The 27,984-nt window shown below is 39.1% G+C and overlaps 1 protein-coding gene across 4 annotated transcripts in view; it reads left to right on the top strand.

Annotated features, from left to right (window-relative positions):
- Positions 1-26,459, top strand: part of LOC122823786 (C-terminal-binding protein 2) — a 148,985-nt gene extending 122,526 nt beyond the window's left edge. For all 4 annotated transcript variants that reach the window (XM_044103769.1, XM_044103770.1, XM_044103768.1 and 1 more), the window contains 8 exons: positions 3,763-3,917; positions 9,159-9,303; positions 11,853-12,059; positions 17,507-17,721; positions 20,032-20,162; positions 22,110-22,237; positions 22,456-22,573; positions 24,885-26,459. In XM_044103769.1, coding sequence (XP_043959704.1) covers positions 3,763-3,917; positions 9,159-9,303; positions 11,853-12,059; positions 17,507-17,721; positions 20,032-20,162; positions 22,110-22,237; positions 22,456-22,573; positions 24,885-25,065 — 1,280 coding nt within the window. In that variant the 3' untranslated portion in view covers positions 25,066-26,459. The remainder of the gene's footprint in view (positions 1-3,762; positions 3,918-9,158; positions 9,304-11,852; positions 12,060-17,506; positions 17,722-20,031; positions 20,163-22,109; positions 22,238-22,455; positions 22,574-24,884) is intronic.
- The last annotated feature ends 1,525 nt before the right edge of the window (positions 26,460-27,984 follow it).

The following is a 27,984-nucleotide window of genomic DNA, read 5'->3' as shown; positions in this document are numbered from 1 at the left end:
TTCAAAAGTGTGCACACCCTTAAACTCATACTTTCACAAAGCTCCTTTTACTTCAAATTGAGAACTTATTCTTCTTCAGGAGGAGTTTGCCTTCATCCCACATCCTGTATTTGCCGATTCTGCCTGAATGTATCAAACTGTGAGGACATCTAATTTATCTCTACAGCTCCTAAATAGATATTCTGTTACCTCTAGATCAGGACTTGGCAAGGTCATTTCAATATATTAAGGTTTTTCAAGTGACCATTGCATTTATTTATTTGAATATTTGCTTAAACTTATTGCAACATTGAGAGGAAACTTATTTTTGTCTTCATCTTTCCAACAGATATCTGAAAGGCTTGTGGGTTAAAACTGACAGATAGTTGAAAGTGTTAATTTAATGACAAGAAGCTCTGTTCCATTTGAACTAAAGTAACCCCAGATTTTGATGTCGCCACCACCATGTTTTTCAATGCACACATTGAGTGATGCTGTGTTGTTTTGGGCCAAATACATTTTTTGGATTAAGCATCACTTTAAGTTCAGCTTTTGCAGTTTGCAACTCATTCTTCTGCAAGTCTTTATGAATGTTTTAGACAGGTCTGAATGTTTTCTTTGAAAAAAAAAAAGTTTCAAGGTTTAAGTTTTTACTAGCTTTCAAACCTGACCTCTTGGCAGCCTCGGGGACCAGTTTCTGTTTTATTTGATTTTTTTAGCAGTTTTTCAGAAATAACTGCTTTCTTTATTTAGTTTGAAAGGCATATGAAAGACTGACTAATAAATACTTCCAATTCAGTCAAAATGTACAGCTTGGGCATGTTTATGCAGTTTGCATCAGCATAGCCAAATTTATTCTAAATTTAAAAAAAACAAAGTGCCGGCACCCAAGAGGGGGAAAAGAACCAAATGATGAGCAGAGATACCATGAAAGACATTTGACTTTTAGGTCTTTATTTGATTATTTTAAGTGTGTTACATCATCTTAGATTGACCCATTGCTGCTAACCATGAGTGATTAACATGACCTCTACGGAGTAAAAAGCTGTTAATCCGTAAGGAACAGTCTTTCCATCTCGGGTCCATCTGTACATGAAGCAACATGAATATTTATTCTCCTCACTTGTTAACATTGCATGAAGCAGGGCTGATAATTGTCTGTCTTCTCGGCGCGACACGCCGTCTTCTGCAGGGATGTGTGAGAAGGTCGAGCCACCGGGGAGCTCGGCTCCTCTCCACTCTCTTCAGTCTCAGTGAGAAAATGGTGAAGCGACCTGTTCGGCGACAGAACCGTAAATGCGACACATGCTTTGTCAACTGCGCCGCTGTGCAGATGTGAATCGGCTATGGGGTTTGTTCCAGGCTTGTAATGCTTTCTCGAGCATTCTCCATTTGAGTGATACATTGCTCTTTTGAGGCACGCCTTGAATGAAACTCTTCTGTGAAGGTGCCGATTGCAGGTCCCCTCCCCCTGCCCCCCATTGAGGAAAATCTAGGATCCTTGCCTTTAAAAGTGAGGAAATGCTTATCCATTCAGTTTGTAGTTGTCAAAGTGCCACCGTGGGGAATGTATTTTCTTTTTTGCTGTGTGAATATACTTTTAGCTGCTTGCGCTCATGTCTAGGTGTACAGTTTGAGAGTGTAATGCAGGTGTTTTGGAGCTGTGATTCTGAGAGTGTTCCTGTAAATCTAATCCAGTCTAGAGTAGGTGCATTGATTTATTGAGCAGACCTTGTTAGTACAGAGCAGCCGTGCTTCCCGCTACATTCTAATCACCTCCCGTACTCACGCCCAGTCTTTCATTTTTCAGGAAAAGAATGATGCAATCAAACCAGCTATGCTTTAATTTGATGCCAGTTTGATTTGATAGCTCTTTGATGTTAAAAAATGATAGTGTTTGTTGCCAATTTTCCAATTTCAGTTTTAGTGAACTTTGATGCTTTCACCCAGAACTTAAGAAGCCATGTAAACAAGTTTAGAGGGCTGCTGAACCACTTGACTTGATTCTTGAAGATTGTTTCGCCTCCCATCCAAAACGTGATGCCTATTTTCACCAAACCCAATTTCTTTTCTTTTCTTTTTTTTCTGAGAAGTGCCAAATAAGAAGATATCAGAACAGCATTTTTCCTCTAGCCTTCCTGCAATGAGCAGTCATTGATAGCTTGCATTAAGACCAGAGGTGATAAGGGCACATAAGAGACAGCAGTCAATGTAAACAGTTTCACCATTAACAAAATAGTTGTGTTGTGTTCTCTTTAAACTAGCTTTCGCAGCCAGTATCAGCAATTACCGCAATACGCATTGTTAGAAAGGCTAGCATTAGAAAAACAGTCTGCACTGTAGAGATTATAGTGCAAATTCAGCGTGTTCCACTGGAGAGAGGTCAAAATCTGAAAACAATAAATAGCTTTGCTATACTTTTTTAAACATTCCTGTTGTCTGATGAAAGTATTGCCTCAATATGTAGTATGTATGTGGCCTAAACTTCCTCAAGAAGTACGATCTGCTCTTCTGGTAGATGGTTTTTCTGTCGTCAAATTGTTGCCCTTAATGTTCACTCAGACATTCAGTAAGAGAAACAGATAAACATTGTCTCTGTGTGATCAGCTATTAGTAGGTTAGATTCCATTTAGTTATGTTTAAGCATGTACAATTTTCGATCAGTAGCTGTTTCTGTTGTCTTTTTCATTATGCGATGTGTTTGCAGCATTAGTTAGCGTTTTATATCTGTGGCTGATGATGAACTCAAATATTATGTTTAAACAAAACTATATTTCCCATGACACAGGGTAGAAAACATTCCTCTTACCTTAACAGATTTATTGAGATTCAACATTCGTTGTGAACCCTCCAACAAGTTCTACTCCCCAAATTGGCTTTTGTTTAGGCAATTCAATTCTTATTCTTGTTAGCCTATCAATTAGTTCTGTACAGAATGTCTAATCCTTGGGTTTATGGACTTTTTATGCCTGGGTGATTCATTTACCAGGCTGAATTGCTGTCACTCCAAGTGAATATATGTAAGAAGTCTTAGCTTTGTAAATTAACCTTTTATTCCTGTGTTATAATTTCTCCCAAAAAATTGGGAATATTCCAAGTTTTAATTTGAGTATTTTATTTAGTCAAGGGAGGGAAAAGATCCCAACCCATTTTTGGCAACAGGCTATAACTTTTTAAGTTGTACTTCTTCTGGGCTCTCTCTTATGCTCTCTTCTCTTCAGCTCTGCTTCACATTTTCTAAAGGCTGTGCTGTTTTGAATCACTGTCCTGCTGAATGACCCAATGGTTACCCAGTTCCAGTTCTCTGGGAGAGCTTGGTGAAATGAAAACGAAAAGAAGGGTTCATGGTACCGTGCACTCTAGAAAGGTTCCACCCACATTTGAGCCACAGTTGCAGTGATTCTGCAACAGTGGTATACATGTGCAGTAGACTTGGCCCCTTCCAGCTTTCCTCCAGTGATTAATTTTTCATCGTCCGAAAAGTCTGATCAAACTGAATGCTAGTGTCAAAGTGTGAACTAAGGCAATGCCAGACTAACAAAAAGGCAGATTCTTAAAAGTGTAACATTGGTATAAGGAACAAAAAAAGGGTCAGAAATGTCTTTTGAGAAATCTTCAAAACCCTAAAGAACTATTTATTCAGGAGCATCTTAATTAGTAATGACTTCTTGAAAGCAAAGAAAAAACATTAGTTGAGACTGTTCCACAGTGCTTTAAATACAACAAACAATTCTCTGTAGCCCTGTACACTAATCTTTTCCTCTTCTCATGTGTCTCGTTCAGGTATTCGGCCCCAAATCATGAACGGGCCTATGCATCCGCGCCCGCTGGTGGCACTGCTGGATGGGCGCGACTGCACCGTGGAGATGCCCATCCTGAAAGACTTAGCAACCGTCGCCTTCTGCGATGCCCAGTCAACACAGGAGATCCACGAGAAGGTAGGACTCACACTCTTTGACACACACAACGGTTTGCATCATAGCAACTGAAAGCTGATGGGGAGATTGCTCGTGTCCACCTCTATCACCGAGCTGATGTGTGAATCGTGTTATATTGGCCTCATGTACACTCGGCAGTTAAAAAATAGTGGCTTCATTATGATTTAATGTCACTTTGGGGTATTGGGCGTGATGCCTATATCAGTGCCGTTGTTCTAATAGAGAGTCTTGTACGGCGGGGATGCAGTGTAATTACATTGGCTTGTCGAGGTTCTTTATTGTCTTTTATGCAGCGCTCTGGCTGCAAAACAATATACGTCTGCAGAGATGGGTATCACCCAGGAGCGATCTCTCCATCTGAAGATGGAGAGCGAGCCGCTACATCTTTTCGTCTCGCTGTCTTTATGAAAATAGGACATATTAAAAAAGAAGCATTTGCATAAAGATCAATTCAATCAAAGACCTCAGGCAGAGAAGAGGCGAGGGGGAGTGCGGGATACCTTTTTGTTTGTTTTTAACACTACCTTATCAGGAAAAACATGATTGTAATGTTCACCTCAGCAGCATATTCAGCAGTTCGCAGTAATAACCTGCAGTCTGGATACCCAGAGGGGCGTGATAGATTGAAAATGTCCAATATCTTTCCTGCGCCGCACATATGCAGAGATGCAGTGTTGATAACTGTGGAATTTCTGCATAATGTAGACGAGCGTGTCTGCGCACCTACATTGGAGTTGCAAGTTGTGTAAAACTAAAAGACCAACGGATCTCCTGCCATATCCACAGCTTTTTTAGGCGAGACGTGAATGATGACACTCGAGCCATGACAGAGCAAGAAAAACGTTACAAACCCACTTCAATGAAATTCAGCACCTGTGCTCATCCGCCAAGGTCAATGGTCCTTTGTCTTTGTTTCAGCCGTTACAGCCTCATATACCGCTTGTAAAGCTTGGATCGCAGCCCACATGGCAAACTGTCAAGAATGGCTTATCACACAGTTCAGCTTGACTCAGCCACTGAAAGTGTTAAGCTTAGCGATGTAGTGAAGCCCAGTAAATAAAATAATATAATTTTGTCAGTAATCAAAGTCTGCAACTGGTAGTTTCTCTTTGCCAGTATTGAAAGTATTTCTCCCATAGTGTTCACTTGATTCATCAGCATGATAAGAAAGTTGACAGAACTCTGTGAAGATCTGAGAAGGACATTTGTAGATTTCCATAGTCTTTACAAGCCTTCTTCATACAGCAATTAGGCTAGGATGTTCAGAAACAAATAAGGGACCAAGAAGATTCAGGCCTGCCATGAGCTGAAAACTGATGGAACTTATTAAGTTTTGATTAAAACAATACAGAGCAAATTAGTTATTCCATTGTGGAAAGGGAACCTGATTGAACAAACAAAATAAAGTGCAAAACAATCGGATGATCAAGTCAGCGTAGGTGTTTCTTGAGTCTTTCTTGAGTTGAGGCTTTTAAACCTAAGAACACAAACAATTATCAAGCAAAGTGGTGGCAGTGTCATCCTATGGGACTGCTTTGATGTCAGTGGAATAGGGAAATAGCACAAAGTGGATTTGGACTACTTCCAAATTCTATCATTTCTAATTTACATCACCTAGGTGGTTGAAACTTTTAAAAGTGAGGTCAAAAAGAGGCTTTTATAGCATCCTAAACATGGGGTTATTCTGTCATTTGCCTGCTGCACACTGAGCTTCTAGAAGTGATCAATGCAAAGACTAGTGTTTGATCAGCAACAACAAAACAGCCCTGAAGGTGGAAAAAAGTTTGTTCTCAATGTTCCAACCACATTGCATCGACTTTGGACCGTGTGCAGGGTGACTTCATAACCATAAAATCCTTCCACTGTTAACCACAGAGACACACAAACACACACAAATGGTTTTCTGTTTGATAGGTGTCTAATTAATATTTATTTTACTGGAACAATACAGAAACAAATTAGTTATTCCATTGTGGAAAGGGACCAGTTATATTTCAGTGATCCCAGCTTGAATAGTATGAAACATTCTTCCATATGAGTGTTTGTAACTTTCTCCATTAAATGGGAAAATTTACAAATGCAAATTTTCAGCTGTTCTTTTTGTGTATTTGTGCTGAATTTCCTTCTTTCCTTCCTTCCATCTGTTCTTTTTTCCATTCTTTCCCTCATCCTCCATCATTCCTCCTTTTCTTCCAGCTTACCTGTTTATTATATTTGAAGCATACTTAAAAGCCTGCCACTGCCGAAATAACAGCTATAAATTCATGGTGAACTTAATTATTTTGCATTTTAAAACGTCCATAAAAGATTATGAAAATTGGGTGTGGAAAAGTGTGACATTTTTATATAAAAAATTTGTTGGCACCCTGAATAAAAATAATGATCAAAATAGTCATTAAAATAAATGACCAAATTCCGGTTTTCTGTTTGATAGGTGTCTAATTAATATTTATTTTACTGGAACTCCCATGCACTGAAGAAACACTAAAATTTCTTACAGTGTTTTGAAAAGTACAGAATTATATTTCAGTGATCCCAGATTGAATAGTATGAAAAGTTTCTCTGGATTATTCACTGTCCTGTCGTCTTAATGATCCTTCCTACCTTCTTCTTTTCTTCGTTACTTCTTTCCCTCCCTCTTTCCTTCCTTCCATCTGTTCTTTTTCCATTCTCCCTTCCCCTCATCCCTCCATCATTCCCTCCTTTCTTCCAGCTTCTGTTTATTTATTTGAAGCATACTTAAAGCCTGCCCACTGCCAAAATAACAGCTATAAATTCATGGTGAACTTAATTATGTTGCATTTTAAAACGTCCATAAAAGATTATGAAAATTGGGTGTGGAAAAGTGTGACATTTTTATATAAAAAATTTGTTGGCACCCTGAATAAAAATAATGATCAAAATAGTCATTAAAATAAATGACCAAATTCCAACAATCTTCTCCTCAAGCTCAGAAGGAGAAAAAAAAGAGCTTTCAGTACAAAGGGATGTTGGTGTGCATGTGTGCGTGTGTGTGTGTGTGTAAGGAGCGTTTTAACCTTGAACTAGTATCTGGAAGGCCTGTCCAGGACACAGTGCTAATAAAAGCAGTATGGAAATTCAGAGCTAATCTACTAATCACAGGAAAGCTAATTCAGTTTGGCTGGAGGTGAATGTAGCGCTGTTATTTAGGCGCTGACAGGGGCCTGGGCAGATTCTGAGGGGGAGTAGTTTAGATCCTCAGCAGTAGGTCACTTATAGTTATGGGTCTAATCAATAGTCATTTCAGATGAGTCTGCTGCTACTGATCTCTGTGGTGTAGATTCATCCACTGCTGATTCTTTGGATCTTCTGAATGCCCTAGTTCTTGAACTTTGACAGAATTTACTATCTGGTTTAAATAATGAAACCAGAAAATACATTTCCCAGGCTGATTCAGTACTCAGAATTATGTAGCTCTATATTGGCAAAAAGCAACTTTTTGAACAAACATTAAAAGAACAGAAATTATATCCACTGTCCTCTGGGGAGAATAAATAGCTTCTTCCTTTTTGTCCTCTTAAGTATCTTTTAATGGTTATATTTTTACCATGTGCTGCAGAAGCTTGATTGTCATTTCTAATGTCGTTTGAATAAAGATATTTTTCTGGGTTCTGTTCCTCACTTTGCCATCTTTGTCGTTTGCAGTTCCGGTCTATTTGTGTGACTTTTTGTATTGAGGTGAGGTAATCGGCTAAGGGAAGTAGTGCACACACTACACATCAGCTAAAGATACTTTAAATCTACTTTCATCACCATTTACTGAAAGTATTTTTCTATGTAATCCACTCAGCATAAAGAAATGTGGTTATGTGACTGCAGTCATGGTTATCCACCAGCAGTAGGTCACTTATAGTTATTTTGGTTTAATCAATAGTCATTTCAGATGAGTCTGCTGGTCTCAGCACATATCGAAAGTAGGTGTAATTATGTTTATTTGTATTTTTGCTTTTGTGCATGAATGGCTTTATGAACAGCTGAAATTGATATGCAGATATTCACCTACACCGTATAAAAAGAGAGATCATATTTTAATCACTGTCTGACAATAGTCAATAGTTTATATACCGTGCAGTTCCTAAGTATTTCATTGAACACCAGGCATTTATTCAAGATTTAAAGTCTTTGTCACTTTGAATTTGCAAATTGCTGAGTGGCCCTTAAGCCTATTAGGGTCCAAAACTTGCTTCACTATGACAAATGGCATTCTTTCACAGTTTCAACAGTATTTTCACAAGATCCTTTTTTCTTACTTTTAGTCTGGGTTTAATTTATACATTTTTCACCAAACCACGTTCATCTCTTAAACATAGAACTTGTCTCCTTTTAAACAGAAATGCATTAAACGTATTTAACTCTGGCTAGAGTGTTCGTTCAAGAGAAGTTGATGCAATGCTGTGAAACTCTGAAATTGATATTTGATCTTGATCAGCACGGGCATGTGGTTTTTAAAATATTATCTCCCTAGCGCAACATTTGACTCTGTTGTTGTGAATGTATAGTCAGTGTCAGCCTTGACCTCACTATAGAGATGGATAAACAACCCTTTAGGTCTGAATGGAGTCCTGGTGATCATGCAGCAGTGCAGATCCAGGCAAACTATCTCTGCAACATGCTTTTTTTTTTTTTCGTTCATCATTCTGGCCTTTCTCAACATCCTCTACTGACTCTCTCAAGTCCTTCCAGAGTTCTACCTTATCTTTTTGTCCATGCACGCCTCCCTGCCCACGCTCTCACACACACACGCACCCCCGCCCGCACACAGGCTGAAACACACACTAAGAAGAAGCACAATGTCTCCTCCTCTTCTCTATCCGGTCTTCATGGGCTCTTACCGCACACAGCCTTCTTTCTTACCCAATCCGGCTTTCTACAGTCTGTGCTGTTGGTCAGTTTGACTGGTGTTGACCCAAAGCAGCATCCCTTGTCAGTGGGAAGCTGAATAGAGCAGAGGCCTCCTGGTGTTTCATTGGAAGACAACCAGCTAATCAACTCTGGTGGCTGTAACTACACATATCCAGTGCAGGAACATTTTGATCCTGTTGTGTAAAAAAAAAAATAATAATAATATTCTTTTGGCTTAATGAGTATGAATAATCACATGATCTGTGCAAAGTTGCAAAGTCCATTCAAAGGAGAAGCAGATTTGTAAGCACACGGCAAGTGATAAGAAAAGAGAAGAGAGAAATATTTTTGCATCTTTTTGTCTTGGTGTATCTGCAGGTGCTAAATGAGGCAGTGGGAGCCATGATGTACCACACCATCACCTTGACCAGAGAGGACCTGGAGAAGTTCAAAGCCCTACGCATCATCATCCGCATCGGCAGCGGATATGACAACATTGACATAAAGGCAGCTGGAGAACTAGGTAGTAAATTGTTATTTTGGGGTTTTAAATAGTCCTCTATTCATGTACGTGCAATCTGTAATTGTTGTACTCATATGAACTATACAGTTCACATTTAGAACTGATAATGTGTTTTTAATACTTTTATTTTGGTGCAACAGCACAGAATTAGGATAGACTTTGATGTAAAGCACTCGGCCCAATACAAATGCTACAGTGGTTTGTAATATGACCTTAGTTTTTAGCAACAGAGTCCAATAGTGGAAAATGAGTGGCTGCTTCGGCTGTCATTTTAAAAGTGAGGTTATGGCAAGTTGTTCATAAATATATTCTTCATCCTGACATTGCATTTTTTACAAATCCTAGTTGAGGTTAATGCTATTAAATTAACCACCAAATGCCATTTGGCAGAACCTTTAGGTATTGCAGGAAATATTTTTTTTAATTAATTTGTTTGTTTAATTTTTAATAGAAAAGATTTTGTTTGGTTTGGGACCTAATCTAGTGGTTTATTTTTGTGTTTCCTTTTATAGACTGGGTAAAGACCGTGACATTTGACATCTTTTCTTACTTCTTGTTGCCTCACTGTACCGCTCTCTTATGGTTTGAAAATAGCTTTGTTTGAAAAATCTCATTTAATTGAGCAATACACAGATTAATGGAAAAGCCCAATGAAGATCTTAGAAGAATGGTAAATATTTTTGATTAAAATGGACCCAAACAATGAAAAAAATAATTTTGGAGTCATATCTTGAGAGCTGCAAATTTCTAAATTACCAGTTCTAGTAGATGTAAGTTATATGAGTGGATTTTGGTTAAAAGTTCAGGAACAACTCAGAAATCTTTGAGACTCAAAAGTGCTATGAATTGGAAAAAGTGTTACTGTATTCTCAATCATTGCTGAGGCTTTAATTTGCTATAAACGTCATAGGATTGGTGTTGATTGAGAATGAAGCCCCGTTCCAGAATCAACACCTTCATGCTTGTTAGAAATTTGCGACTATCTGCATGTAGAGGGCAAATATATCTCTGGAAAAAAAAGTTGTGGGGTCATATGAGACTAACCATTTGACCATTGATAAGAAATATATTCGGAAGATCAAATCTAGAAAACAGTAGCAACTGTCAAGTATAGTGGTGGTGCCGTCATGCTGCGGGGTTGTTTCAGTGCCAGAAACACTGATTATTTGCACAAAAACAACAGCATGTTGAGACCCTAAATTGTGGAATTTACTTAAACCTGGATCCGTCACACAACCAAACATGAGGGGTTTTAGCAACTGCTTTACTCTAAAGAAAACCTAAATCAATATAGCAGCAGGTGTTTGATTGGAGGTGTTGCTGTGAAAAGTGCTTTATTCCAAAGGGTTTCCATTGATTCCATTACAAAGAGCTTTGCCTGCCATCTTCCTCGTTTGATCTTTTGTTTACCTGTCAATGACATGCTTCACTTCAAACGCCAGTGTTTGGATTTATCCAGCTAGCTTACGAGTGATTCATCAAATCATTTGCAATGTGCTCCAAAAAATATTAAAAGAGGGTGGAGAAGATGGTGATCAAAATAAGATCTATGTCTTAAGGGAATTTTCCATTGAAAAGACTTGCTTCAAGTACCTTTTCTGAGTTTCCTGGTATGCATTTTTAGAAAAGTATTTAAAGCCAAAGTTAATAGCAAGATGAACCACGAAGATGGAACTACGAGCTAGACTTTTCAAAGCCACTGAAAGTAAAAGGAAGAAAAGAGTTTGGTTCATCCTCTGAACCACCACCCAGGCTCCTATCAGCAGGCTCAGTGGCTCAAACAGCTCTTAGAGCTGACAAAGCTGCCATTTCCCTGCCAATACGAGATACTGTGTCTAACTGCCACCCACTCGCCGACAGCGCGCTGCCTTTTGCAACACAGGAGTCAAAAAGCTATCAGGCCTCGAGAAGGCAGCGCAGATATGACGGCTGTTCTCCTAGAGGAGAAAAAAGAGGCCATTGATTGAACATTGAACAGGCTCTGGGTATTTTTTGCTGTCTGCAGTCCACCGTGCTGTTACTCAGAGATACAGAGTGGGATGAGGGCATTAGTGGAGAGCCAGGGCAGGCAGAAGTGCTTTGAAAGGAGTATAAAAAAAATATGTGAAGGAAAGACGAGGTAATACCACGAGGTCAGAGGTTTAAATTGCTTGAAGGCAGCTAAATTGAGAACACTCTGCTGGAGTATAACTCAACAGAAAGTCCCTAAAATTTCAAAGTTTTCAGGTCATCCTCTTATTGACAGTAGAAAGCTTGTGTTTGGCTGTGATAGTTCACTATAATTTAAAAAGGTGCAACGTAAATAAAGATTTTTGGGTTTATATAGGCTACTTTAACACAGTATTCATGTTTGGTGTGAAGCAAACACCTTTTGATATAGATTGTTGCTTCTTGTATCCTATTATCTCAATTCAAGCTGAACATTTTCCAAGCGATAATTAATTTTTTTTTACGTTGTTAACCATAGTTTAGGTGAACGCTGACCATTTTTTTCATATCACTTATTCAGATTGATTTGAAACTCTTTTGGCCTCTTTCTCGTCTTTCAGGGATTGCTGTGTGCAACATTCCCTCTGCAGCCGTGGAGGAGACGGCCGATTCCACCATTTGTCACATCCTGAACCTCTACAGGCGAAACACCTGGCTCTATCAAGCCCTCCGAGAGGGCACGAGGGTCCAGAGCGTGGAACAGATCCGCGAGGTGGCCTCTGGTGCCGCTCGCATCCGTGGCGAAACCCTCGGCCTCATCGGATTTGGTGAATATCCAGTATACTCGGTTTTGTACCAGTAATGAATCTCCTCCTTTCCCCTTAAAATGCTTTCTATGTAGAGATGCCATGACGATTTTCTCTTCTCTTTTGTCAGCTTTCATTCTGCCAGCACAGAATTTTGTGAATTCTGATTTCCCTTTAAGAACTACCACATAATAAAATTCCAATCACAATAACCTGTGATTGGTTATTGATTAAGTATATTTGGAACAGAGAAACTATCGCACATGGCTGGAAAAGGCTCAGTGTTATGCTTTTTTTTTTTTTATTATTACAGGATTGTCATTTTAACATTGCTTTCAGCACCTTTATTAACAATTTGTGCAGCTAGCTTTTCTGAAACAGATCTCCCAGTGTATTTCTTAGAGAAATACACAAGGAGCCTTTCTTTAACTCCAGAAAGGCTACTAAGCTCAAAAGAAAAATAAAGCACAATAACCCTAAAGTCTTCATCTCTCTCACTCTCTTGCAACTTGAAAGAACTGCAGCCATGTCTCAAAATGTACTCTAAAATATGATTTTAAGGAAAGTAACTATTGAGTAGTTGCCCTATTGTGTTGACAAAGCTAATTAATATGCTACTAGGTTCCACGGCAACACTGCATCATTTTTAAATAGTTGATCTGGCAATATTTTGAGAACTTGGTAGATAAAAGAACCAGACAATACTTGAGCATTAGGTAAGCATCATCAGAATAATGTGACTGGCTAGCCTATAGCCACGAACGCTAAAGTTACCATTCGCTTTGAAGGTGTGTTTCAGGCTAGACAGCAAATCCTCATATGAAATACTGAGTGATCAAAATCCGATTTTAGGTTTCTAAAACCTTTACTCTGTTCGTGAAAATACAAAAGTCTGACAATTGTAATGTGTTTTTGGCTGGACTACCTAAATAGTAGACATGCAGAAATATGCTGACTAGTCAAAGATGAAGTGGGAAATTCTGCACAAAAAAATGCTTAAGTACACGATTGTTGATCAATATAATGTCTGAAGAGGCTGAGGAGAAACAAGCAAAAGGTTGTTTCTCCTGCAGCACCAGAAATGCAAAGTGCAGCAGGAGGTTTTGTAGCTTCCACGGGCCTTCTAAATTATTAGGGTTTCCTTTATACATTCTGCAGAGCGTGGCAACAATCACAGATGAACAAAGCAGTCACCTCATTTGTGTGGATTCGTAGTTTTTTCCAAATCTGTTTTTCATCTCATCTCCTCTCATCTCATCTTGTTTTAATGAACCCCATATTGTTTTATAAACTTGATGTATTTTTTTTCATATCCCTACTTACATCTTTGTGTTTTCTTCTGACTTCAGCACCTCACTCTCACAGAAAATAGCTCATTTTTAGAATTCTTCATGAATAACTTCCACACCGATGATCACTATTGTTCGTGCAATCTGGTAGCGATTGGGTACAACGCATCCACTGATCAGCGCCGACCACCAGCCAGTGTAGAGCTGTCAAAGCACACTTTCATGTGGTGTGTTTTCAGATCTCCTTGCCAGTCAGAGGGCCTTCTGTTTTTCTGCTCTGATAAGGTTGTTTTTTTTTCCGCGCTCCGCTCGTCCCCCAGATTATCTCAAGGTTGTCTGTTTGGCCTCCCTCCGGGCCGACTCCCTCTATCCGCTCTCACAGCCCACCGCTCTAATGCTCCGTCATAATATCTTTATTATTTTCTTCTCTTCTGTTTTTCGACTCTTCGTCTCTGTTATTGCTCTCCCCTGACATCTCGCGCGGCCATAATCAGCCCTCATGGCGTACTCCATTCTGCCTTAGTGTGTGTAAATGTGTATGTTTCTCTCTCGGCTACTGTTTCTCTGTTGATTGTGTGTGTTTGCTTTTTTGGGGGGGTTTTTTCTGATCCATTGTCTCCTGTCTCAACATAGCCGGGCACTCGAATGCTCGGTGTTCTCATAAGCATTTGAAGAGTGCCACCTTATCTCTGTGTCCACACACAAACACACACAACCTGCAGGTCCCAGACAGCTGCGCAGACTAACTGTGCCTGACCATCGGGCTCTGGCATAGAAAACCGCCTTCCTCATTCTCTTGTTTTTACACAGTCCTCCCACTTCTAGCCTCATCCCTGAGTCCTTCTGGCTCAAGCAGTTCTCAAAACAGGGCCCATTGTTAGTGGAAAAGCAAAGGCCTCCTGGAGTTTGCTTGCAGGACTCAGCTTGGGCTGCCAGCTGCAGATACAAAGGTTCTTCAGGTGTCAAACTTAAGTCACTTCTGCTTTTTCTGCGTTGTTATCTTTTTAAGTAATTCAAGTAGCTCTTGTTTAATTGTCTCTATCTGAATAACGAATGAATTCATTGAACTGTAAGCAATCAATGCATGTTTAAAAATGTTTGAATGTCAAATTAAAAGGGTTACTCAAGATTTTTTCCTTAATACTGAAAGCAACACATCAGTCAAAGGCATTAAATACATGCAGTTCACCCCTGTTTTAAATTTCCGAAGCCAACTACCCCGTTGGCTTCAGTGGTGACAGCTTGAATGAAGCGAAGTTCAAGAATCTGTTTTAACCTCATGTAACATTCGGCGGTCTTCATCTTCACTTTTTCTCTGTGAATAGGTTGGCGACACAAAGCAAAAAGTCGAGTCGAGAATGAGCCAGACATTGAAACGTTCCCGTGGGCGACAGATCCTCTGGTTCTTATACAGTTATTGGTATTGATCAGTGCATGAAGAAGCTGAACAGAAACAAGCTTTGATACTCAGGTATTTTATATAGCTTCCATTACAGCCACGGTGGCACAAAAGCAAATATTGTTTTATGCTCAATGCATCAGCTGTAAATAAATCTGACTCTGTTTCAACTATAAAAGGTTTATATAGGTAGAAAATGGCTGAAGAAGCCTGCAGCTGCAGGACTTTTTTTTTTAAGCTTCCGAACAGCCTGTTGTGATTCACACCAGCTGCAGACACTCCCTTCCTGCTGCTGATGGTACAGTTTTAAGACTGCAATCAGAAACAACAGAGGATGGCAATAGGTTTATTCAAAGAGTTCTCACACTGTCTGGAAAAGTCTGGAGTAAATGGATTGCTTGATTCTTCATCCATCTGTTTGTCCATCCATCTCTATATTATCCAGCCGTTCATTTGTCATTTGTTATACATCTATCTAGCTATTAATCTCTCGGATGGAGGGGACAAATGGGACAATCGTCTTGTTCCTGTGGCATCTGGAACTGGATCCTTCAACTATCAAATTATGGTCAATATATAATTTTCTCCTTCAAAAGAGGCTTGCTTGTGAATAAAAGTGTAGTATTAATATTTAAGTTACAAGTAGTGATCAAGGTGGTTTTTCACTGACAACCTTTGATTTGCTCAGGCCAGTAAAATCTAAAATACTCTGTGAGCTGCAGCAGAGAGAGAGGAAAACATAATCTGTCCCTGCTCTGGGTCAGGCAGTTGCTACATCATTTTGATATAAACGGCACCGCGACTGTCATCTGACAAACACGCCGCAGTTCACTCCCTAAACCACTTTCCCTCACAGTTGGTCTTCTCTCTTCTGTGTTCTCTGCTCTAATGGTGTTAACAAACTTGTTAGCGCCAAGTCAGACACATCTCTGACATCTTTTGTCTGGTGGTGAGCGGCCGTGGATGAAATTGAAATGTTGCTGTAGGACCTCATTTGCTGAAGAACGGTTCATATTATGACATTTGGAGTACAAATATACACATCTCACTACAGCATTATTGTAAAATATGATTGATTTACTTTCCATAGCCTAGCTTTAGGATTAAGGAAAGCCAAAAGTGCCACAATTCAATACTGCAAAAGGACCCAAATTGTTATTGATGTATATGAAAACTGCGATACACCTGGAAATTCACGTGACAAATAAATCACTCAACGGTGTTGGTTAACCAGTCAATAAGGGGTTTTTTAAGTGAGACACAACAGCAGTTTAAGTTAGTTCATGGTGTACTTTAGCACAGGAAGCAAAAAAACTAATTTAAAAAAAATACATTTCTTTGTATGATTTTGATATAAGTTTAATTAAAATCTTTACTTTGATTCCCCAATTTAAGTACTTTAGCAAGTGCCGATGTATTGAAAAAAATATGTATTTATATGAGATAAATACTTTTTTATTCAAGTGATCAACTGTAACAGTATATTAATGACTGACCTTCAATTAAGGAATTTCTTCTAGAATCTGTTCTAAGAAGGGAAATTAAAAATGCAAAATACATAGCAGAGAGGAGAGTAAGGGAGAAGCTGGAGGAAGAAAAAATGAGACAGAATGAATTAGAAATCATGTCTTTAAGTAGTAAATATGAATTCATTTTTCTGCGACTCATGGAACACATCTGAGATAATATTTTCTTGAGCCCAGGCAAAGCTCTCTGCTTGCTTTTATCTCTCATCCAATCATCCATACATCTTTTTTTTTTCAGGCTAACTTTGGTAACTTATGTAGAATTTAAAGTCAAGGGCAGTATTCATAATTATCCATTAGTGCATTTAAAATGAACAAGGAAAGTTTGTTCATCTGAGTTTGGAAAAGTTTGAAAATTGGTCATTAAATATGTGCAGGAACCCTTATTCTTCGACTCTGAAGAGCTCAAGTGTGCTCAGGAAATACCAGGGTATAAAGTAGCTACGACAGAAACAGAAGCTGAGCGCGTCTAAAAGTAAAATGATTAATCATGTTAGAAGCATTTCGCCATCCATCGCTTTAGAATTTATTTAGAAAATGACTGAATAATTAGCTGTTAATTTAGCTGCAACTTTATGTTGCTCCGTTCTGAATCCTCTCTCCTCTTAATGGACTTAACGCTCCATCACAGAGAGACAAGTCCCAGAGAGCATAAAGGACATTATCGATCCTCTCCACAGCCAACACCAGACAGCTCTCCGTTAGTCTGCAGCCACTGAGCAGAACGCTTCCTCCAGCCAACTCGAGAGGAGACTCTCATCCTACACAACACATGGCTGCGAGAGACGGAGAGACTTAATATGTGCAGCAGAGTCCCACTCTGAATCCCACTCTGTCTGTTACCTCAATTTCTGTGTCACGACACTTTCCCTGATTCTTCAATGATTTTAATCTCTTCGAGACAAGGAAAAAATCATTCACTGATGGAAATTATTACAAATAGTCACGAACTGATTTGAGACCCTTGCATTGAAGATAAGAGGGTTCCGCAAAATTTGCACAGAAAAATCCATGGCAGAAATGTAAAACATAATCAAACTATTTTTAAGTGACAATTATTATTCCAACAAAGAAAAGTTATGTGTCATTTACTGACCTCTCTGCTACGTCCATCAGTCTCGATTTAAGACCACCACTGTTGACTAATATTCACTAATATACATCTGAGGCTTTCACAGATGTCGCAAATTAATTGCTGAGATTAATTAGCACGCATTTGGAGTGTGCACTTATGCAAATTATTTGTGCCCGCAGGTCGTTCGGGTCAGGCAGTGGCCGTGCGGGCTAAGGTCTTCGGCTTCAACGTCATCTTCTACGACCCATACCTGCAGGACGGTCTGGAGCGCTCGTTGGGCGTGCAGCGGGTCTACACCCTGCAGGACCTGCTCTACCAGAGCGACTGCGTCTCCCTGCACTGCAACCTGAACGAGCACAACCATCATCTCATCAACGACTTCACCATCAAACAGGTGAAAACAGCTTAATGACTCATGTGGGTGAATAATTCTGTCTCAAAATCTATTAAAAATCAGTCTGCAGGATGAAATCTTTACCGATTCATTAAATATTTCGGATTTAGATGAATTAGGATGGATCAAAGATAATTATATGTCAGCTAGTGTCATAAAACAAACCAAGGGGATCTTGTAATTAATGTAATCAAGAATTCAGTTAATTAATTAAGGTATTTACTTACTTATGATTAATTTAACCTAAAAGAAGTGCACAAATGACAACTCTCAAGTTATTTCTACTCTATGCTATTAATAAAGCTGTTGAGCTTGTCTTTAGGAACAAATATCCTTGTGTTTTTGTTTTGAAGGTCTCGCAGTTATACTGCATGTTCAATAAATAATGAAGAAATGCAAGATTAACTGGTTTTTTAATTTGAAAATCGGTCCTGGCTTTTTTCGAGACAAGAAAATTCCTGTCTGTCCAACTTCAATGTCTGTATTGGGTTATAGTCTGGATGAGACCAACAGAGTTGGACTCTGTTACCATTTTGGAATTGTGTCTCACATTTCCCAGAAAGCATACAAATGATCCTGAAGACGAAAATGGAACTGTTTGGAAGGTTTGGGTCCCTTTACATCTGGAGCATTTCAGAAACAGATGATCCTCGACGGTCAAACATGGTGGTGGTGCTTTGCTTCTCCAGAACCTGAAATACGTTCTGTTACTCATGTAGCCATGAATGTTGCTCTTTACCTGTAAATACCGAAGGACAATGTTCAACCATAAATTTGTTACCTTAAGTTAAAAAGCACTTATGTTATGCAGCAAGATGATGATCCAAAGCACACCTCCAAAACAATTCATTTCAATGTCCAGACCTGATTCCGGTTAGGATGTTTTGGTGTGAGCTTAACCAGGTCATCTCTGCTCAAAAGACCCTCAGATGTGGCTGAACTGAATCAGTTCCGAAAAGAGTTCATCAAAAGTTTTGCATAGCAATGCAAAAGGCTTAATGGCTGTTATTCAATCACCTGATGGGAGTCATTGCACCTGTTTGTGGCATTACCATTACTTTTTTTACTTTTTCACATTGGATTTGGTTGGTTTGGATGTACTACTTCTCCTAATAAAGGAAATAATCTAAAAACAAATTTTTGGTTCACTCATGTTACCTTTGTCTGATGTTAACATTCATGTGATCTGAAACATTTATGTGTGTCAAGAAAGTAAAAATGACTTTCATGTCACTGCACGTTGACAGGCATTCAAGATGTTCTCTTAGGATAACAATTTAAAACTATAAAGTCATGGATATTTTGGAGGTAGCTGTGTCTAGACCTAAAAGGTCATACATGGACAGTACAAATAAACCTCAGAGGATAGAAATTAAATCTGAAGTGATCAGTACACTGCCCTGACTTGAACATAAAGCAACGATTTCTGGTAAGTGGGCACTGATGAGCTGTATTTTTATTACGCTTCCAGCCTGTAGGATGTCCCGACCTAAGGAAAGCAAAGAGTGAAGAGGGGTGAAGACAAAAAAAACAAAACAAAGAACCAGCTCTTTATCTGAAGCTCCACTAAAGCTGGACACAAATTCATTCCTTTGCTCTGTCAAATGCAATTAGCACCAGCCCACGGCTATAGCAAATATATTGACTGGCTGCACAGCGGGACGCGGAGGGACAGACTCACCGTCTGAGGCGACATCTGCAGGGAAGCTGAGGAACTGCGTCGGCACGTTCCTCCTCAACATTCAAGTCTCCTTTTTGAGATGTTCTGAATACATGAAGAGATAAGTAGGAGTGGGAGTAACAGCCTAACCCAGTTAAATACATATTTCTACAAAGCTCATGACTCTCAGTTGCTTCTTTAAGTGCTGCGATGAAGCCACACTTTTTCCTCACTAATGCGTCTAAAAATGTTGGTGGTTCTTCTCAGATGCTAAAATGTAAATGTAAATGGGTGTGTGTGTGTATGAAGACAAGCAGAGCCTAATAATTAAAGACTCCCTGCCAGTGTAAACGCTTTTGTCAAGATTAAGATATTACTTTCATCTGAGCAGATTGGCTTTATTTTTCTCCCCATCACATTTGTTGTACGACTTTTTGTTCCGCAAACACCTAAGTGATGATGGCGCTCTCTCATCTTCTAACTCGTCCCTGTCTGCATCCCACAACTGCCCCCATAGTTATCTTTCAGGTCTTTAGATGCGAAACCTGAAACACGCAGTCTGATAATCAACTCTATCACACAAATAATCAAAAGGCCTTTAGGCTGCCTCTCCAATTTTTACTTATTTATTTTTTGTCTGTGTGTCACAGATGCGTCAGGGCGCGTTTCTGGTCAACACCGCGCGGGGAGGCCTGGTGGACGAGAAAGCTCTGGCCCAGGCGCTGAAGGAGGGCAGGATACGGGGAGCCGCCCTTGACGTCCATGAAACTGAGCCCTTTGCGTAAGTCGGTCAGACTGAACCGAACGTACAAAAGGAAGTTCAGCCGATTGGGAAAGAGGCAATGAGTTGAAACACCTGATCTTCATCTGAAAGGGTCAATCAGAGAGTTGTGGAGGAGTTGCTTTGACTGATTCAGAATTTTATGAAGACTGTTCTCCACTGTGGTTTTAAATCCAACAAAAGTGAAGAAATTACAAGATTTTCTCCATTTAGCCATCAAAAGACATGCCTCTAAGTTTGATCTGATCCAGAGAAAGAACACTGATTTGTATTCTCCAGTTTTGTAGTCTTATGATCAAGGGAGATTTCTTCCATGTTGACTTCTGGCTAACTATTTGCTGCATCTCTTCAGTCTCTTTTTGTTCTGATTTGATTGAAATTTGTTTAGACTTCAGATTGCTTTCCAATCTTCTCAAACTCTAGGTGGCATTCTTACCAAGGTCAACGCCCCAATTGTGTGATTTTAAACAATGTGTTGCAAGTCTGAAACTTCCAGTAGAATTTGTTTTCACCACCCTTTGTTTTATGTAATTGAACTGTTAAAATCTGGCAGCAATGAAAACATTATTACTTTAGCTTTAAGCATATTTAAATAGATAAAGATTTAAAGTTGGCCATAAGCTAGCTGCGGATTTCTGTTTCTGAATTTGAGCTCAAACGGTTAAAAACTGCTAGCAAAAACATCCGCTTTCCTCCTTTTATGCTGTGAGGCAGAAAGTCACTTAACTCTTGTCCTCCAGTTTCCCACCTTTTTAGAGATCCATGTTTCAGATCTCAGAGGGTAGCTGGTGCTGATATGTCGTTCACGCATCAGGGGCATCATGGGAGGTTTTTGGATGCTGTGTGTTTCCGGCTGGCTGCCCAAAAGACTGGCTGCTGCTGCAGGGGGGTGAAAGTGATCCAGATGGATCTGAGGCTCCTGCTCTACTAACCTAATATGTCGACAGGGGGTGGGGAGAGGTTTCATAACTTTTCCCTATTGTCCCACATGACACGGATCTGATTTGCTGCCGAGACATTGCACAAGCAGATCAGACAGGAATGTTGTAAGGACAGAGGAAGAGGAGGAGAAGGAATATAAACAGGATGAGATATTTTGTCTTTCTATTAGACAGGAGACTGGCTGATTCTACATGCTCATTAGCGGCATCTCTGTATTTTTGAACATCAACAAAAATTTGATTCATTTATTTTCTATTTCGTCATTTTAGTAAAATAGATTTGTTATAGGTTTTGGTCAGGGATTGTTAGCCATTTGGCTATTATCATACTGCCAGAAGTACTCAAGTGGACAGGTGACAAGTCTGACAGAAAAATTAAATCAGCACCTGCAGGAAGCTCGTAAGCAGAAGGAAGCATGAAGTGCTCTAAAACTTTCTTGGAGACTGATTCACTTAAGTTTTCCATTACTATGCTTTTGAATATTTTCTGTGAGCATTCCGGTTTCTTTAGCAATGAGTCTTTGTGTTTTTACCATCCGCCCTTTAATAAGTGATGGTTTCCTAGAGAACTGCCAAGTTGGCAGTTTTCCACATCATTGTGTAGCCCCTTGCATGATCAAACATTTCTGTACTTAAAATATGCGTTTATCAGCCTAATGTAATTTTTACATTTTCAGATAAACTGAATTGTGGGTTTTCATTTTTTTGAATAATTCAGCTGATATTTTCTAAGGATTTTAGATTTTAAAATGGAGACAGTCTAACGTTGTTCCAAATGCCAAAAAAGTAGTGAAGTAGCCGCTTAACCATATTGTCAAAGTGGATGTCAGGTTTAGTGCTGATTTATGGAAAACACTCATTAAAAAAAATAATAATGTAATGGCTTTTTCTTAAAAATTTAAAAGTGTTAGAAGCTGTCAAAAAATAAAAATAGAGAATTAGAAACTATAAAACAGTAAAATTGTGGAAAATTTATAGAAACTGTGTGTGTGTATGTGTGCTGCAGTTTTGCACAGGGCCCTCTGAAAGACGCGCCAAACCTGATCTGCACGCCTCACACAGCCTGGTACAGTGAGCAGTCTTCTCTGGAAATGAGGGAGGCGGCTGCCACTGAAATCCGAAGAGCCATCACAGGTACGCAGAACATTCACAGATCCCCGTGTAACAGGTGTCAGCTCTGGCTCAGTATGTCCTTATGCTCGACCAGCATTTCACAACAACATCCAGACTGTCACGTAATCTTGGTTTGCATATGTTTAATCAACTCTTTTGCTCGTCGGCGCCATCTAGCGGCTCATTCCATCTTTTTTGGATTGTTTCAGCCTTTATTCTGTGTCCGTTTCATTTGGCAGGACGAATCCCCGATAGTCTACGAAACTGTGTGAACAAGGAGTTTTTTGTTACCACGGCACCCTGGGGAGTTATGGAGCAACCAGGCGTTCACCCTGAGCTCAACGGCGCTGCCTACAGGTAGGAGCGGAAGGTTCTGGAGGGCAGTATGTGTCTTTAAAAGTTGTTCATTTAAGCACAGAGATAATTTTATACATTTTTCTTCACAGTGAACTCATTTAATATTTCCCAGCTGACGAGTGATTAAACCGTCAATACAGTGCCTTACAAAAGTATTCACACCCTTGAAACATTTCTACATTGACCTTACAGCCACAAATTCTACTGGTCTTATTGGGATTTTATCTGACAGAGAAACACAAAGTAAAAGAAAAATCTGTTTTTAAAATGTTTAATGTGCTGCCAGCCCTCCATGATCCTGCTGAAGAAACACCTCCCCACAGGATGACGCTGCCACCTCCATGTGTTACTGTAGGAATGGTGCATTCAGGGAACAATTTTGGTTTTTACATCAAAATCTTTTAAATTGAGTTATGTTCCCACTTTTCTATATCTCCTTCTTCCACATTTGCTGACTCCCTTACTTGGCTGCAAATGACAAATGAATTAGTTACATTAGTTCTTAAGGGTGCCAGATTAAAGCAGGCTGAACAAAAAGGTGTGTCTTTGGATCTTTATTTGTTGGATAGTTTGAAAACTATGCGTCATGTTCCTTCTACTTTGCAATTATCCACTACTTTTTTATTCATCACATCCAATCCCAATAAGAATCAACATAGTTTGTGGGTGTGGTGGGACAAAATGTAAAAAACTCAAGGGATATGAATTATTTAGCAAGATACTGTATCACAGAGCCCCGAAACACTCTCTACCTGTGTGTCCGTTATATTCAGTTCTGGGTTCTTTTATCTCAGCATGTCCACCTCCGTCTCCTTCTTTCATGCAGCCATGTGAACCAAACTCTCCCGGCTGGCATCACCCAAGACAAAATTAATGCCTAGATCAGGAGCAGGTAAATGAGACAACATGGATGGAAACCTCTCACCTTAAACTCACCTGATGTATGCCCTCCCTTACCTCTATAGACCCCCCTCCCCTTCTCTCTCAAGAACTCACCCGTTTGACTGAACTCAGAGTAGAGCTGGATGGCAGTGAATGTGGGTTTTGAGTGTCCCAGTAAGCATGATGCAATTCAGATGTAATCTCATGGATGGACAGATTTTCTGTGGTTTCTTCCTACTGGGTATTTTTTGTTTGTTTGTTGCCGTGTTTGTTTGGGGATAACTTCTTCGCTGGTTTATGGGTTTTATTGTGATTTTTTTTTTCTTCCTAGAAAGCCTTTAGTGCCTCTTTCTTCCAAATACATCCCAGAGCCAAATCAGAAACTACAAATGTTTACTTACTTCAGAATGCTTTCCAAGAGCCTTAAATAGCTTATGTAAATTTACTTTATGTTAATTCAGTTATTTTTCATTGAGGCTTATCAAATATGTGAATTTGATTTAGTCTCACTAAAAAGAAGAAAATCATAACTCCCAAACAAGATGATATTAAAAGTAACAAAATGTTTCTGTAATTATGTCTAATAAAAAAAAAAAAAAGTGTCCCATAAAGACCAACTTTGGGTTCAAGATGACCGCTCCTCACATCAACTAAGATGTGGCGAAAACATGTTTATTTTACAACACATACTTGTAGGAGTGCATCTAATATCAATGTTGCAAGATTATACAACTCTAATCTGAACAAATGAAGTTGTGCTTTTATGTGAAAGGTAAAGCTTAAAACAATGTTTCATAAGAGGTGCTGCGAACAATAGCTACTTAGGCATCACCGTTTTGAAATTCCGACTTCCTCAACTACGTCATTCGGAGCACCACTGATATGTTAAGCTGCACTTTCCACAAACACCACTTTTAATTTGTTCAGCTCGTATTTGCAGACACTACATGTAACATTGATCTTGGACGCACTCTTAGATGTGTGTCTTATAAGCAGTAATGGCATAGTTACTTTGAAAAAGTAACTTTAATCGGATTACTGATTACTCCTTGAAAAAGTAACTTAGTTAGATTACTGACTACTTGATTTGGAAAGTAACTAAGTTACATTAAAAGTAACTTTAGTTACTTTCAGCAGCTGCTAACAACAACGCTCCGCCTCCTGTGAAAATCACATTGAGCTTTGCCAATGCTTAATTGTAATCTATTTTATAATGGAAACATCAACAATGTGTCTCCACTTATAAGGTTGAACTGAAGAGGAGATTGCTAAGCTGAATTCTTAAATGTAGGAACCTCTAATAAGAATGCGTGAATGAGTTCCTGAAGAGGCTTCTGTGGTGGAAAAGAGGCAGTAGGATCTCTAGATGTGTGCTGAAATTCAATATTTTAGCTTATACTGCACTTAACCTTGAATCCTCCATCGCCAGATATCCGCCGGGTGTTGTTGGAGTGGCTCCAGGCGGCCTCCCGGGGGCGTTAGAGGGCATGGTGCCCGGTGGGGTCCCCATCGCCCACACTCTGCCCTCTGGTACACACCCTTCCCAGGCCCCGTCACCAAACCAGCCCTCCAAACACGGCGAGACCAGAGAGCACCTCACCGAGCAATAGCAGAAGAGGGGATTCGAGCAGCGAACATCTCACCTGACGACGCTCAGAAAACCAACCGATCATGAAGTAAACCGACCAACCTGGGGACCAAGAGACAGTGAAAAACGACACAAAGCAGCTGCCTGTTGAACCAGCCTGGAAATGGGAACTAAGGAAGTGTTATGGGGAATTTGTACTTTTAAAGTTTCGGTTTTTACTCTGTCTGTTTGAGTTCTGTACCGACTTTACTCTTTGATGATGTTTTTGAGGTTTTTGTTTTTTTCTCCTCCACCTTGGGGACATGCCTATGATTGTGGACACAGAGTCCAGTGCTTTTAGTGCTCCAGGATTATCTGATAAGACTCTGTTCTGCCTACCCTATACAAACCAGAGCTCATGGGAAATATAGGCCCACTTTTCAGAAGAACAGAAAAAATGACCATCCTGTGCTACTGGACCTCATTCATCCCCCTCCTGAACTCCAAACACCTTTCCAATCCTTCCTTTATGTAACAAGTGTGCATTGATTAGATTTCCCCCCCATTTAAGGCTCAGAAAAGATTTTATTTTGTTTTCTTTCTTTTAGTGTGAATGATTAAAAATTTATTATCAACATATATCTATTTATCATTCAAATAAACATGAGATTTGTCATCAGTTCTAATAATCTATAGTGATTTTCAACCCTTTCCTGGGAGCAATTCACAGCTGCAATATCGCCATCACCACTAGGGGTCACTTTTATACTTTGGAGATGTCCACTTTTTGGTAGGTGAACAATATGAGGGTTAAGTTTTAAGTTATATACAGAGGTGTACAACTACCTCGGTTTTTAAAAGGGGGACCTGCAACTACCATCAACAATCATTCAGGTTTCTGAGTAAATTCACTGCTGGCAGGAAAGGGTTAAAGCACACTTCAGTTCTTAACTCAGGAAAAACACTTTTTTGCCGATTTCCTTCCCATTTTCATCGCTTGAGTTGTAAAAAAGAAAAAGAAAGTTAAGACTAATCCGGTTAGTCTGAATATGTTCTCTCCTCCATCATCCTCTCCATTGTGGTATTTTTCTATACAAGGTGCATCATATGTTTTTGGTGTTAAAGAGTTTTGAGGAGTCCTGTTAGATTTGTATTGCCTAGTTAAATGTTCCTATAACCATAGTCCTATGTGATCCATCCTCTCTCTCCTCCCTCCTTACGGTTTCTTTGTTCTATTCAAGGCCTGGTTCTTTGGGGAAAGGGGGGTCGTCCTGTACTCTGTAAGAGCAATAGCTGAAACTCCTTAGTGTCCCGACAATAGCGGAAGAGGCAGCCAGCAGTATGTTTTTGTTTTTAGTGTGAGTATTTGTATTTGTTTCTTGTACAAGGTGAACATTTAGCATTCAGTACAGTTCAAATAAAGAGATGATTCAGAGATCCGGTTGTGTTGTTACTTGATTCTGCTCTGTAGGTGCGACTTCAAAAGACGTCTTAGTTTAGCATGTTCATTCCGAACATGACTGGAAGCCTTCCAGGATCTAATCAAATAAATTTATTTTAAATATAGTACAATGAACTATCATGCCTTCCATCTTAAAAAGTTTCACTTCTCATGAAAACGACACAACTAGTAGGTTGTGATAAATAATATAAAGTCTGAAATCATGGATTTTATAGTTTGTACTTCCTCTGAATTTACAGGGGTTTTTTTTTCTAAAACATTTTGGAAGGTAACATACAAAGTTAGAAGAAAATATCTTACGGTGCCTTTTACTTCATATGGAATGCAGCCTGTGTATTCTTCAAACTTGCAGGTAGCTTCCTGGAGTTTTCCCACAAACTAAAGTTACTTTCAAGCAAGTAAGCACCATTATTATGTGTTTTTTTTTTTTCTTATAAATGTGGTCAAGACCATTAGAGCCCACATATCCCCAGACTTACAGGATATTTTATGAAGATAACCTATTGTGGGACTCTACACATCTGTGTTTAATTCTCCACACACTAAAATTACTCAGTAATGATGCATAGCACAACCCATGGAAGTTCTTTTGTTGTTTTTTTAAATTAACCATTATCTTCAAAGGATTTGAAAAGTGGTTGTTCTTTTCCCCTCAATCCTCTAACTGTAATTATTGATAATATAGCCAATATTTTCCCTGAAGTTACAGGGTACCAACTAGATTTTTCCCACAACTTAAATTTTTTTTTTTCAATCTTTGCCCTAGGGAATACATGATGTTGCTATATTTGGTTAGGTGTTGAAAAGGTATGGGAATGCATATAATATTGATAAATATCGGTTTTCGTCCATATCTCCCCCAATTTTTATATCTGTGCATCCCTAGTTATAGATATCCAAAATATTTGATCTCATATATTACAGATATAGAATGGAATTTATCCTCAATACTCTAAAAAGAAAAATGCAGAAATTTAATTTGATACTGTTCACATTTTGTTCTGAACTTAACAGATCAATACACTTTGGATAAAACCCACCGGGTTTTGCATTTCTTGGAACCTGAACAGTAAATATTGTCAGTCATATTTCAATATTTTAGTTGCTTTCTAGAATGTTCCCAAAACATCTGTTACCTATTAAAATAAGATCTTTGAGGCCTGAATATAAAGATATCGGCACTTTTTACATTATTTAAAATGTTGTCAGCAACTATGCATAATGCATTCCATCTTTTCTCCATAACTTACTGGTTAATGTTTTGTAATATTTCAGAAAGTAATCTCCAAATTGTGGGGTTGTTCTAAGAATAAGAATGGTCTTGTTTCTCTGCATACTCTAAATATAGTCATAATAAAGCCAAAATTATAAGGCACTTTCAGTACTTTTCAAACTCTTGTGTATAAAAATAAGCATCCAGTCTGGTCTGACTACATGAGATGAAAAATATGTTTTTACTTTTTAATCAGGAGGTTTTAACTATCATCAATGCAAACTATT

The sequence above is a fragment of the Gambusia affinis genome, linkage group LG20, assembly GCF_019740435.1.
Source record: "Gambusia affinis linkage group LG20, SWU_Gaff_1.0, whole genome shotgun sequence".
NCBI classification, from domain to species: Eukaryota; Metazoa; Chordata; class Actinopteri; order Cyprinodontiformes; family Poeciliidae; genus Gambusia; species Gambusia affinis.
The sequence above is the reverse complement of the archived record's forward strand: the minus strand, read 5'-3'. Positions and strand labels throughout refer to the sequence as shown.